This window comes from Lithobates pipiens, unplaced genomic scaffold (assembly GCF_037356315.1).
Source record: "Lithobates pipiens isolate NorthernLeopardFrog02 unplaced genomic scaffold, aLitPip1_a1.2 Scaffold_1, whole genome shotgun sequence".
Lineage (NCBI taxonomy): Eukaryota > Metazoa > Chordata > Amphibia > Anura > Ranidae > Lithobates > Lithobates pipiens.
The window spans coordinates 46,642,160-46,659,489 of NW_027507685.1; the positions used below are offsets into that span (position 1 = coordinate 46,642,160).

The following is a 17,330-nucleotide window of genomic DNA, read 5'->3' on the forward strand; positions in this document are numbered from 1 at the left end:
GGATACAGGAGGGTCGTGTATGAGGGCAATAATAGGATTCATAGGAGAATTGCACTGGTGGGGAGCTCAGAACCTCAGACACAGTGCACATGTCTGCTCCCAGTGTCAAGTGCTATTCTGGACACGGCCCCTGCTGCGGAAAATCTGAAGGGAAAAAATAAAAATCTAAAAAAAATTGATTTTCTTCAAATCTGAATAGATTTTTCCCCCAGCCCTAAGCAGTGCTAATAAAATGTACTCTCACTGTGAAAATGGCACTGGATAGGAAAGGGGGGGGGGGGAATCAAGGGGTCAACCGTGTGCTTAACTAGGTGTAATGTGGATCTTGTTTTTATTCCCTGCTTAGATCCCCTGTTCGAGAACACAGCTCTGTATTGTTTACAATGACAGAGCTGTGCTCAGTGCCGATCACCATGTGTTGGTGGTAAATCATTGGCCGGGACCTGGTCATCAGCTTGTGCTGTAATGACACACATAAAAGCCGGGTCAGCAAGCGTACAGATCACTTACTAGGTGAGGAGAGACGCTCTGCCACCATATATGTGAGTTATACGATCAGCAAGCAGTTCATTTCTTCAAATTTCAAAAAACTTGCCATGCCTCTTACTAAATACATTGAACTGTCTACTTTGCAAAAATGGGCCGTTTTGGGATATTTTTACTGTCCTGGCATTTTAGAGCTTCAAGAAATGATAGGCCATCAGGACTGATTTGATACCATATGTTGGTAGATTAACTTTCCTACAGACTAAATATATAAAATTTGTGTTATGTTTAAAGAAATGTAGCAGAAGAAAGATTTGCAATAGTTTAACACAGGGAAAAAAAAAAATTTTTTCAAAAATTTGGGTATTTTTTCGTTTATTTAGCAAAAAATGAAAAACCCAGTGGAGAATACTACCATTAAAAGAAATCTGTCTGCTAACAAAAAAATTATAAACATTTTTGTGGGTATAGTGTTGCATGACTGAGTAATAATCATTCAAAAGGGTGTCAGTGCTGAAAATTGGCCTGGGCAGGAAGGGGGTAAAAATGTGTGGTATTGAAGTGGTTAAAGAGGAACTACAGTACCTGTAAACGTAAGGCAGCCAAACACGAGTTACTGCATTTACAAGCAGTTTCAGGTATTTGGCATTTCAAATGCCTCTGAACATCCATCCTGAATGCTTTTTTGCTTTCCAAAAATGCTTCTAAACTGCCTAGAAAACACTATAAACTACCGTGTACATGTACTGATAAGATAACAGAGGAGAATTTGGGGGCAGCTGGAAAAAAAAAAAAAAATGCCCAACTGCTCCTAAAAGTCCTTTTACCAGCAGCAGTGTACATGAAGCCTAAGACTCCATTCACACAGGGGCAACACAACTTCCAGCGCAACTTTTGGAGGCAACTTGGACATGACTTGAGTACGAATAACAGCGCAACTTGGAGTGACTTACAACACGGCTTTAAGTCACCCCAGGCTGGGCGAATTTGGCCGTGGCCAATCAGAGAATAATCAGCTCTTGAGGGGGAACTCCACACCAAATTTTAAATAAAAAAACAGCATGGGTTCCCCCTCCGGGAGCATACCAGGCCCTTAGGTAGGAAGGATGGAGGAGACCAGGCTCCTCCGCTAGTAAAAGAGTTGCAAGAAGATAGCGGAGGAGCCCAGGAGACAACGCCGCAGAGCGGGAGATGAGGCTGAACAGAGCAGAAAAGTCTGAAAAAGACCCCAGATGTCAGAAGAAGACCCCCAGAGCTGATTAATAACTTACTTTAAAAACCTGTGTTGTTGTTTTTTTTTTTATTGATAATTCCCCCCCGAGGTGAATGGGTAGGGGTACGATGCACCTCTTACTCATTCACATAGGGTGGGGGCTGGAATCTGGGAGCCCCCTTATTAAAATTATCGGATTCCGATAAGCCTCCCGCCCGCAGACCCCGACAACCAACAGCCAGGGTTGTTTGGAAGAGGCACTTGTCCTCATCAACATGGCAGGGCACCCCCCTTCCCCAGAGCACCCACCGCCCCATGTTGAGGGCACGCGGCCTGGTACGGTCCGGGGGGGGGGGGGCGCTCGCCTCGACCCCACCCACTTTCCTGACTGGCCAGGCTGCGTGCTTGGATAAAGTTCTGGTATGGATTTTGGGGGGGACCCCCACACTGTTTTTTCGGTGTAGGGAGGGTTTCCCTTAAAATCCATACCAGACCTAAGGGCCTGCTATGCTCCCGGAGGGGGAACCCATGCCGTTTTTTTTATTTAAAATTTGGCGTGGAGTTGCCCCTCAAGAGCTGATTATTCTGTGAGAGAGGCAACATTGTCGCTTCAATATAGATGGAGATCTGACTTGGAGGCGACTTCCATTGAAATCAATGGGTACAAGTTGCCTAGAAGTCGGATTGAAGTAGTACAGGAACCTTTTCTGAAGTCAGAGCAACTTCAGTAGCGTGCATTAAGATGACTCTCATTCACTTACATTGATTTTTACATGTAGCGCAACTTGAAGTCGGATCCAAAGTTGCCCGTGTGAATGAAGTCTAACTCATACCTATCTGTGCAGTACTGCGAGCCAATAAACAACCCTAAAGAGTGTGTCAATTATATCCTGGGCTCACAGGAAGTAGGTTAGAAAGCATTGTGTGTTATTCAACCCAAAAAGGAAGTGGCAGCTGTGACTAGTAGCGGTGAGTCTGTGAGGAACAGTAACAGAGAGGAGGTGAGCAGTGGTGGGTTGGATCAGACGCCTGGGGCTCAGAAATATCAGGGGCACCATTCCCCAACACTGCTGTATAAAGAATAATAGTCCGCTCCTTGTGAAGCTCCCCAAAATTCTTGAATGGCCTTCGCTTCACAATCTTCTCAAGAGTGCATTTATCCCTGTGCTTGTCCAACGAATCCTCCTCATACCTGTACCATATACACCTCCAGCCTCATGCCTGTACTAGATACACCGCCACAGCCCTCCAGCCTCATGCCTGTACTAGATACACCGCCGCCTCATGCCTGTACTAGATACACCGCCGCCTCATGCCTGTACTAGATACACCGCCGCCTCATGCCTGTACTAGGTACACCGCCACAGTCCCCCAGCCTCATGCCTGTACTAGATACACCGCCGCCTCATGCCTGTACTAGATACACCGCCGCCTCATGCCTGTACTAGGTACACCGCCGCCTCATGCCTGTACTAGGTACACCGCCGCCTCATGCCTGTACTAGGTACACCGCCGCCTCATGCCTGTACTAGGTACACCGCCACAGTCCTCCAGCCTCATGCCTGTACTAGGTACACCGCCACAGTCCTCCAGCCTCATGCCTGTACTAGGTACACCGCCACAGTCCTCCAGCCTCATGCCTGTACTAGGTACACCGCCACAGTCCTCCAGCCTCATGCCTGTACTAGGTACACCGCCACAGTCCTCCAGCCTCATGCCTGTACTAGGTACACCGCCACAGTCCTCCAGCCTCATGCCTGTACTAGGTACACCGCCACAGTCCTCCAGCCTCATGCCTGTACTAGGTACACCGCCACAGTCCTCCAGCCTCATGCCTGTACTAGGTACACCGCCACAGTCCTCCAGCCTCATGCCTGTACTAGGTACACCGCCACAGTCCTCCAGCCTCATGCCTGTACTAGGTACACCGCCACAGTCCTCCAGCCTCATGCCTGTACTAGGTACACCGCCACAGTCCTCCAGCCTCATGCCTGTACTAGGTACACCGCCACAGTCCTCCAGCCTCATGCCTGTACTAGGTACACCGCCACAGTCCTCCAGCCTCATGCCTGTACTAGGTACACCGCCACAGTCCTCCAGCCTCATGCCTGTACTAGGTACACCGCCACAGTCCTCCAGCCTCATGCCTGTACTAGGTACACCGCCACAGTCCTCCAGCCTCATGCCTGTACTAGGTACACCGCCACAGTCCTCCAGCCTCATGCCTGTACTAGGTACACCGCCACAGTCCTCCAGCCTCATGCCTGTACTAGGTACACCGCCACAGTCCTCCAGCCTCATGCCTGTACTAGGTACACCGCCACAGTCCTCCAGCCTCATGCCTGTACTAGGTACACCGCCACAGTCCTCCAGCCTCATGCCTGTACTAGGTACACCGCCACAGTCCTCCAGCCTCATGCCTGTACTAGGTACACCGCCACAGTCCTCCAGCCTCATGCCTGTACTAGGTACACCGCCACAGTCCTCCAGCCTCATGCCTGTACTAGGTACACCGCCACAGTCCTCCAGCCTCATGCCTGTACTAGGTACACCGCCACAGTCCTCCAGCCTCATGCCTGTACTAGGTACACCGCCACAGTCCTCCAGCCTCATGCCTGTACTAGATACACCGCCACAGTCCTCCAGCCTCATGCCTGTACTAGATACACCGCCCCAGCCTCATGCCTGTACTAGATACACCGCCACAGTAGCCTCATGCCTGTACTAGATACACCGCCCAGCCTCATGCCTGTACTAGATACACCGCCTCCAGCCTCATGCCTGTACTAGGTACACCGCCCTCCAGCCTCATGCCTGTACTAGATACACCGCCACAGTCCCCCAGCCTGCCTGTACTAGATACACCGCCGCCTCATGCCTGTACTAGATACACGCCGCCTCATGCCTGTACTAGATACCGCCGCCTCATGCCTGTACTAGATACACCGCCGCCTCATGCCTGTACTAGAATACCCACCGCCGCCTCAATGCCTGTACTAGATACACTAGATACACCGCCGCCTCATGCCTGTACTAGATACACCGCCGCCTCATGCCTGTACTAGATACACCGCCACAGTCCTCCAGCCTCATGCCTGTACTAGGTACACCGCCAGTCCTCCAGCCTCATGCCTGTACTAGATACACCGCCGCCTCATGCCTGTACTAGATACACCGCCACAGTCCTCCAGCCTCATGCCTGTACTAGATACACCGCCACAGTCCCCCAGCCTCATGTCTGTACTATATACACCGCCACCCTCCACAGTCCTCCAGCCTCATGTCTGTACTATATACACCGCCACCCTCCACAGTCCTCCAGCCTCATGCCTATACTATATACACCGCCACCCTCCACAGTCCTCCAGCCTCATGCCTATACTATATACACCGCCACCCTCCACAGTCCTCCAGCCTCATGTCTGTCCCCCGGCTTCCTCCCCCCATGCTGCCCATGCAGTGTGTACGTGTTCAGCTTCCTCGTGACTTCCTCCCGCCTGTCATGTCCCCATGCTATGGATTCTCCCGCCTGTCATGTCCCCATGCTATGGATTCTCCCGCCATACCCCCTGACAGGACCGGTCTCCAGCTCTGCTGGCCGTTGTCATGACGCCGCTCACACCCCGAGCACTGTCTCCCCGTACTGTGCCACCTTCCCGTCCAGGAGAGGTAGAGTTTAGGGCGGTGCCAGGTTGGCATTGGGGGTCCGGCCTGTACTCACCACCACACAGGGACTCGCCATGTCAGTTGATCCGGGATGGGGGAAGTCAGCGGCTGTGCACGGAGAGTTGCAGCACCTGATCGGCGTACACTACAACACTGGGCCGGAGCTCACACACACATGGCCTGCCCGGGACCCGCCCGCTGAGGAGGAGGTGGGGTGGAGCCCGGCCCATTCACCTCTATGGGAGACAGCATCACCCCATGGTGTGCGGCCTCTCTCTCACATGGCACAGCGGTCATAGGCCGCCTGCGGGGTGACCTCATACACACAGCCCACTCAGAGGTACTCGCTGCGGAGCTGCCCTTGTAATTCACTGCGGGAAATCAGAGATACATTTCCACATTATAAGATTTGTGTTTTTACCCCCCCCCCCCAACTGCCCACAGTGGGGGTGTCCACATGACAACTATCCCTCCTGTCACCCAGTGCGACTTATTCCACGTGCAATGCCCGCAGATTTGGCGTATTGGTCCAGGAGTTGCGGGGAAACAACATCTCGCCTTCTGACAAGCCCCTCTCATAAGTGATCCAAATGCGGATCGTTTTTCAGAGCACATGTAAACATCCGAACATTGCAGAAGGAACATGCTATGTCTATGGCCACAGACCACGTCACATGTGCAGCGATCTGATGCCTGGTACATTGGATGAGATTATCATGCTAGCCCCATATCGAAAGTGAAGAGTTTACTAAAATTACGAAAATTCTCATACGACAGAATAAACATTCGGCAGTGATGTCATGTGTTATGTATTTAGATTGTATTTTCAGACAACTGTACTGATTAAACGATTTGGTATACGAGTAACATTTTCGTGTTTGCACCTGCAGATAATATTGGATGAACAGGCATGATCGGCTCTGGAAAGCTCCGTACTAAAGATCAGATTATCGTACAATCACTTTGAAAAGCGTTATTTTTCATCCCATTTTTGTGTGTATGTAGTATTACGCTCAGTTCACATCTATGCAGTTTGCTTTTGGTAGTTTCTGCAGTGCTTTTTGCTGTACAATTCTGCACACACGTTTTTGTTGCGGTTTGCATGTTGCTTTTTGGCCAGATAAAAAAAAAAAGCAAATCGTGCTAAAATCGCAGCAAAAACGTGTTACCTGCTTCTCTGTAGCTTTTCCATTGAAGTCGATTGAACCAAAAAAGCACCGTTTTGCATTAAAAAAAATCTCTGACGCATTCCAAAAACGCAAAAGTTGAAAAAAAGCACAGATGTGAACATGTCCCATAGGAAACCATGTTAAGGCCCTTTCACACACCGAACGCAGTGGAATGCTGTTAAATGCATTTTGAACTGCACTCCAACTGCATACACAGCCCAAAATCAAAGTAACCCTATGGGCATAGTTCACATCATCGCAGTGCAGTTAAAAAAAAATATTTTTCTGCACTGCAAATGCAGGGAATGTGCTTCAAATGCACTGTACTGTGCCCCTTTAAAGTGGTTGTAAACCCTTACAAACCACTTTGACCTACAGGTAAGCCTAGATTAAGGCTTACCTGTAGGTCCAAGCAATATTTCCTAAACCTATATGGTTTAGGCGATATTTGCCCGAAAACGGGCACCGATGTCTACGGCGCATGCGCCGTAGACAGCGGCGCGCAGGCGCACTGAGCGCGGCATTTCCAAGAATGGAGCTGCCGCACGTGTTGACTCCCGTGCGCATGCGCGGGAGTGACGTCATTGCAGCTTCGCCGAATGACAGCGGCGGAGCTGCGAGACCCCACCAACAAGATGGATGCGGCGGACTACAGGGGACAGCGGCGACTTCGCTGGCTCCTGTGTCAGGTAAGTGACACATAATGGGCTACTATGCGATGCATAGTAGTCCATTATGCTTTGCCTTTGCAGGGAATGAAAGAGGAAGTAAACTCATCAGGGTTTACTTCCTCTTTAAAGTGGTTGTAAAACCATTACAACTAATTTAACCTACAGTTGAGCCTAGATTAAGGCTTACCTGTAGGTGCAAGAAATATCTCCCAAACCTAAAAGGTTTAGGAGATATTTGCAGAAATAGAGGCACCGATGTCTATGACGCATGCGCCGTAGACATCAGGCGCACTGAGCGTGCCGTTTCTAACGGCGATCATGTTGTTAGTGGCTGCACCAGCGCACATGTGCGGGAGTGATGTCATCGCTGCTCTGGCCAGTCACAGCACCGGAGCCAAGATACCCGGAAATCACTCTGGAATAGATGGTGGCATTGGAGGAGGCAAATGAGGGCCAATGCCAGGGCTTCTCAGGTAGCTATGCATACTAGCTCATTATGCCTTTATCTTGCAGGGTGTATTTTTTTTCAGAGGCTTTACTTCCTCTTTAAGTCAAGCCCAAAAAACTTTTAGAAAAATGCACTGCAAAACATACTCAAGTGGTCTTAAAACGCGTTTCAAATGCTTGTAAACATGCAGTGAAAAACACACAGTTATGTGCAGTTACTGGTGTGAATGGGCCCTAAGCCAAGTCCCAAAAATATACCGTATTTGCCGGCGTATAAGGTGACTTTGCATATAAGACGACCCCCTATTTTTCAAGTGAAAATATACCGTAGGTTTTGGGCTATACTCGCCGTATAAGACTACCCCACCTTCCAAGTCAACACCATTTAAAAAAAAAAAAACATGGATTCTACCACATATTCACCACCGACTTAAATGTAGACACATGGGCATACTTTACATCCACCACAATATACATTGCTATCTCCAACAGGCGTTAAAGTCTTTCGGTGACTGACTACAATGCACAGGGAATTATTAAATGAGAGGTCCCAATATTATGAGCCCTTGTATTATTTACAGTCAGGGGACTTACCGGCATTGTCCTAGCCAATTCCTCAATCAATATTTTTCTCCATAACACCTACTACATAGTTGCCCACTTCCACTATGTCCTATCCAGTTACGCTGGATGTAGCTTCAGCTACATACAGTAAACACCACTGAGCCAATCCGGAAGAGCGATGTATTCTATTAATGAATACAAAGCCTGCTTGGATTGGTGGAGGCTGTAACATCATCAGCCCTTGCCTTTCTGACTCCCAAAGCCAATCCGAGCAGGCTACTGTATGTAGCCTGCTCGGATTGGCAGAGGTTGTTACTCCAAACAAAGCAGGCTATTTATTCAATAGAATACATCACTCGCCGGGATTGGCTCAGCGCTGTATACTGTATGTAGCCGAAGCTACATACAGTATTACCACACATCCAGCAGGCGTCCAATGGGCTGACATCCAGCGGTGGCATTTTATACCCGGCGTATATGACGACCCCCATTTTTTGGGCGTTTTTTTCTTTCAGTGTAAAAGGTTGTCTTATACGCCGGAAAATACGGTAAACAAAAATACAACGCAAAACACGTTTCAAATGCTTGTAAACATGCAGTCAAAAACACACAGTTATGTGCAGTTTCTGGTGTGAATGGTAGTGATGGCCGAACGGTTCGCCCGGCGGTCGTTTTGCGGCGAATTTCGGCTGTTCGCGATTCGCCCGATCGGCGGACTATTGCCGCCGTTTGCCCGGCGGACTTCCGCGTTTTCAGTGAAAAAGAACTTTGACCTATGATGACACATCCATCATGGGGTACAGGACAGCCAATTGAGACATTACAGCACATGGACACTTGGACATTCCCCCTAACTTATAAATACACCCGATCCGGCGGCCATTTTACATTCTTTCTTCTGTCACTATAGGGAGAGGTTGCTGTGTGGAGCAGGGAGAGATTGCAGTGACCCAAATCGCTAGCTATTTGGTACACAAAAGTTATTTTCAGGACTGGTATAGGTGTTAGGTGTATATAGGTTTGCTGTGCTACTGATTGTTGCAGCAGCCTGAGTGTCTTTTGTCAGTTAGAGAAAGGGACAGGACAGTGTGTGCTGCAGGGAGAGTCAGTTTAAGCATTAGCTGTTACTATCAGGTCCACAAAAGTGCTATTCCATTAACCAGTTATTGTTCCAGCAGCCTCTGTTTTGTCAGTTTATATAGGGACAGGCAGGAAGCAGTGTGTGAGGCAGTGAGGGTCAGTTTAATCATTAGCTGTTACTATCAGGTCCACAAAAGTGCTATTCCAGTAACCAGTTATTGTTCCAGCAGCCTCTGTTTTGTCAGTTTATATAGGGACAGGCAGGAAGCAGTGTGTAAGGCAGTGAGGGTCAGTTTAATCAGTAGCTGTTACTATATTAGGTCCACAAAGGTTCTTTTCAGGACTGGTATCAGTGGTATGGTAATAGGCTTGTACACATATAATATTCTTTCTTCCAAATATAGAAAGAATATTATACTTGACTGCTGCCCTTTTGCTGCAGTCTGCTAATCATTCACAACCTACTTGTTCCACAAAGGTCCTTTATAAGGACTGGTAATAACCTGGTGTAGGGTGCTATAGTACAAAGGGTTGAGTGAGGTACAGTCTGCTATTCTATAAGGACTGGTATAGGTCCACAATACATAGGGTTGAGGTGCACTACTGCTGACCGCTGCCCTATACTGCAGCAGTCCTTCATCAGTATAGGGACTGACGTACAGTCTGCTAATCAGTCACACACAACCTACTTGTTCCACAAAGGTCCTTATAAGGACTGGTAACTTGGTCTGTCTAGGGTGCTACAGTACATAGGGTTGAGTGAGGTACAGTCTGCTATTCTATAAGGACTGGTAAAGGTCCACAATACATAAGGTTGAGGTGCACTACTGCTGACCGCTGCCCTATACTGCAGCAGTCCTTTATCAGTATAGGGACTGACGTACAGTCTGCTAATCATTCACAACCTACTTGTTCCACAAAGGTCCTTATAAGGACTGGTAAGGTATAGGGTACTACAGTACATAGGGTTGAGTGAGGTACAGTCTGCCATTCTATAAGGACTGGTATAGGTCCACAATACATAGGGTTGAGGTGCACTACTGCTGACCGCTGCCCTATACTGCAGCAGTCCTTCATCGGTATAGGGACAGACGTACAGTCTGCTAGCCACTCACACACAACCTACTTGTTCCACAAAGGTCCTTATAAGGACTGGTAAGGTATAGGGTACTAAAGTACATAGGGTTGAGTGAGGTACAGTCTGCCATTCTATAAGGACTGGTATAGGTCCACAATACATAGGGTTGAGGTGCACTACTGCTGACTGACCGCTGCCCTATACTGCAGCAGTCCTTCATCGGTATAGGGACGGAGAGTTTTGTCACAGGGTCATTTAAAAAATGACAGGCAGAGGAAGAGGCAGGCCCTTCCGCAGGGGTGGTAGGGCAAGAGCAACAGGCTTGAGCCAAAGTGGGAAGTTGCATAAGGTGCGTTCAATTACTTTAAAGGACGCACCAGACTTGGTTGAGTGGCTCGCTCAGCCTTACTCTTCTGCACCCTCCTCATCCTCTCGATCTGCACCCTCTTCTTCACTCTCTGCTATGTGCACCCCCAAAGACACTACCACCAACAACACCACCACCACCACCACCACATACCTTCCGCTTGAGTCACAGGAATTATTTTCCGATCCATATCAAGAGGACATTTCTGATGCGCAGCCACTCTTGGCATTGGATCAGGAAGAGGAGGTAGCAACAACCGCTACTCAGCAGTCTGACGACAGTACCCAGATCAGCCCAAGGAGGAGGTTGGTCCCTGGTGTTGCTGCCTACTCCGAGATCACTATTTATAGCGGTGGGGAAGGTGACGTTGATGATGACGTGTCTAGTGATGTCACGTGGGTGCCCACAAGAGAGGAAGAGGAAGGGAGTTCAGAGGGAGATATGGACCAGCAGATAGGGAGGAGAAGCAGGAATAACTTACATTGCACAGGAGGGACAAAGCAGACTGCAAATGTATCAGGAGCAAGTCATCGACCATGTACGGTCACATCTGGCACTCTCAGGACACCGGCACATGGCTCCGCAGTGTGGGCTTTTTTTAACGTGTCCGCTGCTGACAATAGCGTTGCCATATGCAATCTTTGCAGTCAACACATTAGTCGCGGTAAGCCCAACACTCACCTAGGGACGACCGCCTTAAGAAGGCACATGAGCAGCCATCACCGAGTCGAGTGGGAGCAACGGAACACACAAAGCCACACTGCAGGCTCTCACCGTCCAGCCTTGTCTTCTACTTCTCCTTCTCCTCTCTCACAATTGTCCTCCACTCCACCTTCCATCACGCCAAGCTCACGTTTTTCTGAAAAAAGGCAGGCTTCCGTGGGCCTAATGTTCGAGGTTGACCAACGGTTGACGGCTGGCTTGTCAGAACTGATAGCCCGCCAACTACTGCCATATAAACTGGTAGATTTGGAGGCCTTTCGCAAATTTGTGGCCATTGGAACACCACAATGGAAGGTCCCAGGAAGGAAGTATTTATCACAGAAGGGCATCCCAGAGCTATATGGCCATGTTCAGCGGCAAGTGAATGTATCTCTGGCACACAGTGTCAGTGCCAAGATACATCTGACCACAGACACGTGGACTTGCAAACACGGGCAGGGAAGGTATATCACTTTTACTGCCCACTGGGTGAACCTTCTGACGGCCGTCAAGCATGTAACCCGTGGCACCCGTGTAGATTTGGTTTTACCGCCACGGATTGCATGCAGGCCTGGCTCTTCTTCTCCTCCTCCTACTCCATCCTCCTCCCTCTCCTCCCCGGCTGACTCCTCCTTTTCCGCTGCTAGCGTCTCTTCCGCTGCGCCGCCCAAGCTCCCCAGAACCTATTCGACATGCCAGGTGAGACGTTGCCATGCCGTGCTGCGTCTGTTGTGCCTGGAAGCCAAGAGCCACACTGGCCCGGCACTCCTTTCAGCTTTGCGTTCACAGGCAGATCAGTGGCTAACACCGCTCAATTTGACAGTTGGTAAAGTGGTGTGTGACAACGGTGCCATACTGCTTAGCGCATTGAAACAGGGCAAAATCACGCACGTGCCATGCATGGCACACGTCTTAAACTTGGTCGTGCAGCGATTCCTTGTCAAATACCCTGGGGTCCAGGACATCTTGGGCAGGCAAGGAAAATCTCGGCCCATTTCAGAAGATCTTACACGGCCATGGCTCGCCTTGCTGACATTCAGCAGGCGACACAATCTGCCGGTCAAGCGTCTTATTTGCGATTGCCCGACGCGATGGAACTCAACCTTCTATATGCTTGATAGGCTGCTCCAGCAGAAACGTGCAGGTAACGTCTACCTGTATGAACTCTGCGGCAGAACCGGTTCTGGGGAGCTGGGGTTTTTTTCACCGCGCCAGTGGCTGCTCATGCGCGACGCATGCAGAATTCTGCGCCCATTTGAGGAGATCACCAAACTGGTCAGTCGCAGCCATGGCGCCATCAGTGACATGGTACCTTATGCCTTCTTTATGGAGCGTGCATTGCGTCGTGTCATTGATCAAGCTGTGGAGGAGCAGGAGCGGGAAGATGAGGAAGTCGCAATGCTGGATGAATTCCCAGGGGGGGGGGCTACTCTATCTGAGACAAGTCAACAACAGGAGTCTGAAGAGGAGTCAGAGGAGGATGGTGCCGGGGCGGATGAGGAGGAGCAAGAAGAGCATGCTTTAAACCTTTCTGGGATCCCTGTTGTGCGTGGATGGGGAGAGGAGAATGAAGAGGACGACATTATCCTGGATGATGAGCAGGAGCCAGGCCACCACACCGCTTCCACTTTAGTGCAAATGGGGGCCTTCATGCTCCAGTGTTTTAATAGGGACCCCCGTATAAAAAGCATAAGGGTCAAGGAGCAGTACTGGGTGGCAACGTACTTAGACCCCCGGTACAAACACAAAATGGCGGAAATGTTACCGCCGTCACAGAGGGCTGGCAGAATGGAGCACTTCCAGGCCTTGCTTCGAGAAATGCTGCATTCTGTTTTTGCGTGCGCTGGCAGAGGAGCAATTCCCACTCCCAGAGAAGGAGTTGCGGGTACCAATCCAACAGCGCCTGCAAGAAGAGGCCAGTTTGAAGATGTGTTGGTGACTTCGGATATGAGGTCATTCTTTCAGCCGACCCATCGACAGGTGTCATCCGGATCCAGCATCAGGGAACGCCTAGACCGTCAGGGGTCCGACTACATCGGGGTAACGGCCAATGTTGACGCTCTAAGGAGTGATGAACACCTGGACTACTGGGTGGGCAGGCTTGACCTCTGGCCAGAGCTTGCCCAATTTGCAATCGAACTGTTGGCTTGCCCCTCATCCAGTGTCCTGTCCGAAAGGACGTTCAGCACAGCAGGGGGGATCGTGACCGATAAGCGTACTCGCCTAGCTCACGACAGTGTTAACTACCTCACATTTCTAAAAATGAATGAGGCATGGATCTCGGAGGAATTCAACACATGTGACCAGTAGACCATGTATATGTCTATAAACAATTTTTTTTAATCGAGCACAGAGACCTTCTTTCTTCATTTGGCTCACTTCCTTGTCCAAAAAAAGCACACCGTACTATATGCCCGTACCCTCCTCTTTGAAGAGGTTGAGCGGTGTCATATTTCTACTGGGGCTGCTTAATATGAGGGGCTCCCACCATCCCTGTGCTATGCTGACATCCTCCTGGGCTGCTTATTATGAGGGGCTCCCACCATCCCTGTGCTATGCTCATTATGAGGGGCTCCCACCATCCCTGTGCTATGCTCATTATGAGGGGCTCCCACCATCCCTGTGCTATGCTCATTATGAGGGGCTCCCACCATCCCTGTGCTATGCTGACTTCCTCCTGGGGCTGCTTACGATGCAGGTGTCAGTGCTGTATATCACGGTGCTGATGTCAGTACTCTTTATCACGGTGCTGATGTCAGTGCTGTATATCACGGTGCTGGTGTTAGTGCTTTATGTCACGCTGCTGATGTCAGTGCTGTCTATCACGGTGTTGTTGTCAGATGACTATCACGGTCCAGGTGTCATTGCTGTATGTCACGCTGCTGATGTCAGTGCTCTCTATCACAGTGCTGCTGTCAGTGCTGCATTTCACGGTGCTGGTGTTAGTGCTTTATGTCACGCTGCTGATGTCAGTGCTCTCTATCATGGTGCTGTTGTCAGATGACTCTATCACAGTGCAGGTGTCATTGCTGTATGTCACGCTGCTGATGTCAGTGCTCTCTATCACGGTGCTGCTGTCAGTGCTGTATATCACGGTGCAGGTGTTAGTGCTTTATGTCACGCTGCCGATGTCAGTGCTCTCTATCACGGTGCTGGTGTCAGATGACTCTATCACGGTGCAGGTGTCATTGCTGTATGTCACGCTGCTGGTGATCATCTCCTGCACCCTCTTCTTTGCCTACCCTGGTCCCTGACCTTCCTTCTCCTCCATTGCCTTCATGCGCTCCACAGTCCTGAATTGTCACAACAATTTCCCATATAAAAAAAGAATGCTTGTAGTTGTCGATCCCAGATTCACCTCATACATGTGTTATGTCATTGACCATGTGGTGGGACTATGTTTGCACAGCTATTAATTATTTTGTGGCTGCAAATTTGACCTGTAGGTTTGCGAAGTTCGCCTCCCATTGAAGTCAATGGGGCCCGCCGCGAACGTTCCGGTTCGTGAACTATCGGCCGCGTTCGCGAAACGTCCCGTCGGAAGTTCGTCCATCACTAGTGAATGGGCCCTTAAATGAACTGTAGTGCGTTTCTGCAAAAAGCATCAAAAAAGAATAGATGTGAACTGAGCCTTATCCTGCATCTGATAAACGCTGTTCTACGCAAAGGGGATGAAGAATAGAAGTGTGTCCGATAGGCCCCAATCACACCACAGCAGAGCAGAGAAGAGGTGTCGGAAAATGTCCAATTCTCAACACCAGAGTTCTTCTCCACACCGGAGCTCAGATGCTGTGCATATAAATCGATCTAATGTTACTTTGTGACAATTTTAATCAAGTTAACCACTTGCTTACTGGGCACTTAAACCCCCCTCCTGCCCAGACCAATTTTCAGCTTTCAGCACTGATGCACTTTGAATGACAATTGCGTGGTCATACAACACCAAATGACATTTTTATAATTTTTTCCCACAAATAGAGCTTTCTTTTGGTGGTATTTAATTACAGCTGGGAGTTTTATTTTTTGCTAAACAAACAAAAAAAGATGCAAAATAAAAAAAGATAAAAAATCATGTTTAATAGTTTGTTATAAAATTTTGCAAACAGGTAATTTTTCTCCTTCATTGAAATGCGCTGATGAGGCGGCACTGGTGGGCACTGATAGCCGGCACTGATAGGCTGCACTGGTGGGCACTGATAGGCACAGTTAAGGCGACACTAATAGGCACAGATAAGGTGGCACCGATAGGCACAGATAAGGCAGTACTGATGGGCACAGATAAGGCGGCACTGATGGGCACAGATAAGATGGCACTGATAGGTGGCACGGATGGGTGGCACTAAGGGGCACTGATAGGTACCACTGATAGATGGGACTGATGGGCACTGATAGGTGGCTCTGATAGGTGGCACTGCTGGGCACTGATGGGCGGCACTGATGGGCACGGATATGTGGCACTGAGGTGCAGCAATGTTGTTGAGGCAGATTGTGGGCACTGATGTATGGCACTGATGTATGGCACTATGGGCACTGATGGGTGGCACTGCTGGGTGGCACTGCTGGGTGGCACTTTTTAATATCTGAGTGGTACTGGCAGGTGGGCACTGATAAGCTGGCCATGATCGGGACTGATGTCCCAATCACGGCCGCCAGTAATCAGCTTTTTTTTTTTCTCTCCTCGTGCTGTCAGTGCGAGGAGGAAAAATAGCCGATTACCGGTTCTATTTTGTCACATGATCAGCTGTCATTGGCTGACAGCTGATCACGTGGTAAGGGGTCGGGATCGACCCCTTGCTCTGATCCGTGATCAGGCGAGTTTAATAGACTCGCCGATCACAGAGCGCGCTGCGCGCGCCCCTCAGGGAGCGCACAGGCCGCTCGTGCACGGTACGACGTCAATAGACGTCATCCCGGCAAAGCAGGTCCACGCTGTAGCCGTCATTCAGCTATAGCACAGATCTCTAGTGGTTAAAAAGAAAAGTAGTATTTGTCTAATGAGACAGTTGATGTAAGGGAGCACTCTAATGAGACAGGGGGAGCAAGAGAGTTGGGACTTTATATGAAGCACAGGATAGCGATTGAATGATTGAGGTTGAACGATCTGAGACAGTTGATGTAAGGGGGAACCCTAATGAGACAATTGCTGTAAGGGAGGACTCTAATGAGAGTTGATGTAAGGGGGACTCTAATGAGACAGTTGATGTAAGGGGGACTCTAATGAGACAGTTGATGTAAGGGGGACTCTAATGAGTTAGTTGATGTAAGGTGAACTCTAATGAGGCAGTTATTGTAAGGGGGGACACTAATGAAGCAGTTGATGTAAGGGGGCTCGAAAAAGGCAGTTGATGTAAGAGGACTCTAATGAGACAGTTGATGTCAGGGGGAACTCTAATGAGACAGTTGATGTAAGGGGGGACACTAATGAGAGACAATTATGTAAGGGCACTCTAATGACAGTTGCTAAAAGGGAGGACTCTAATGACAGTTGATGTAAGGGGTACACTAATGAGACAGCTGCTAAAAGGGAGGACTCTAATGAGACAGTTGATGTAAGGGGCAGCTCTAATGAGACAGTTGATGTAAGGGGGCTATAATGAGACAGTTGATGTAAAGGGGCACTCTAATGAGACAATTGATGTAAGACGAACTCTAATGAGGCAGTTGATGTAAGGGGGACTGTGATGGGAGTCACTTTGGGCAGGGGGACCATGGAACCCAGAATCCCTAGGATAGGTTGGGAAACCCTTGCTTCAGCTCCCCATGCACCTCCTATGTCTAAGTTACCTTATGTCTATTAGGGGCCCAGTGTGACTGAGAACCCCAGCCTGATCTGTACTAATCAGACCGTACAACCACACTGGAATGTTGTGTGTGTGTATATATATAT

At 49.3% G+C, this 17,330-nt stretch overlaps 1 protein-coding gene across 2 annotated transcripts in view; it reads right to left on the reverse strand.

Moving 5' to 3' along the window:
- HPRT1 (hypoxanthine phosphoribosyltransferase 1) overlaps positions 1-5,643 on the reverse strand; it is a 117,460-nt gene extending 111,817 nt beyond the window's left edge. Inside the window, exon 1 of one of the 2 annotated variants that reach the window (XM_077492611.1) lies at positions 5,421-5,643. In XM_077492611.1, coding sequence (XP_077348737.1) covers positions 5,421-5,441 — 21 coding nt within the window. In that variant the 5' untranslated portion in view covers positions 5,442-5,643. The remainder of the gene's footprint in view (positions 1-5,420) is intronic. The other variant, XM_077492535.1, reaches the window with a different exon arrangement.
- Between the last annotated feature and the right edge of the window lie 11,687 nt (positions 5,644-17,330).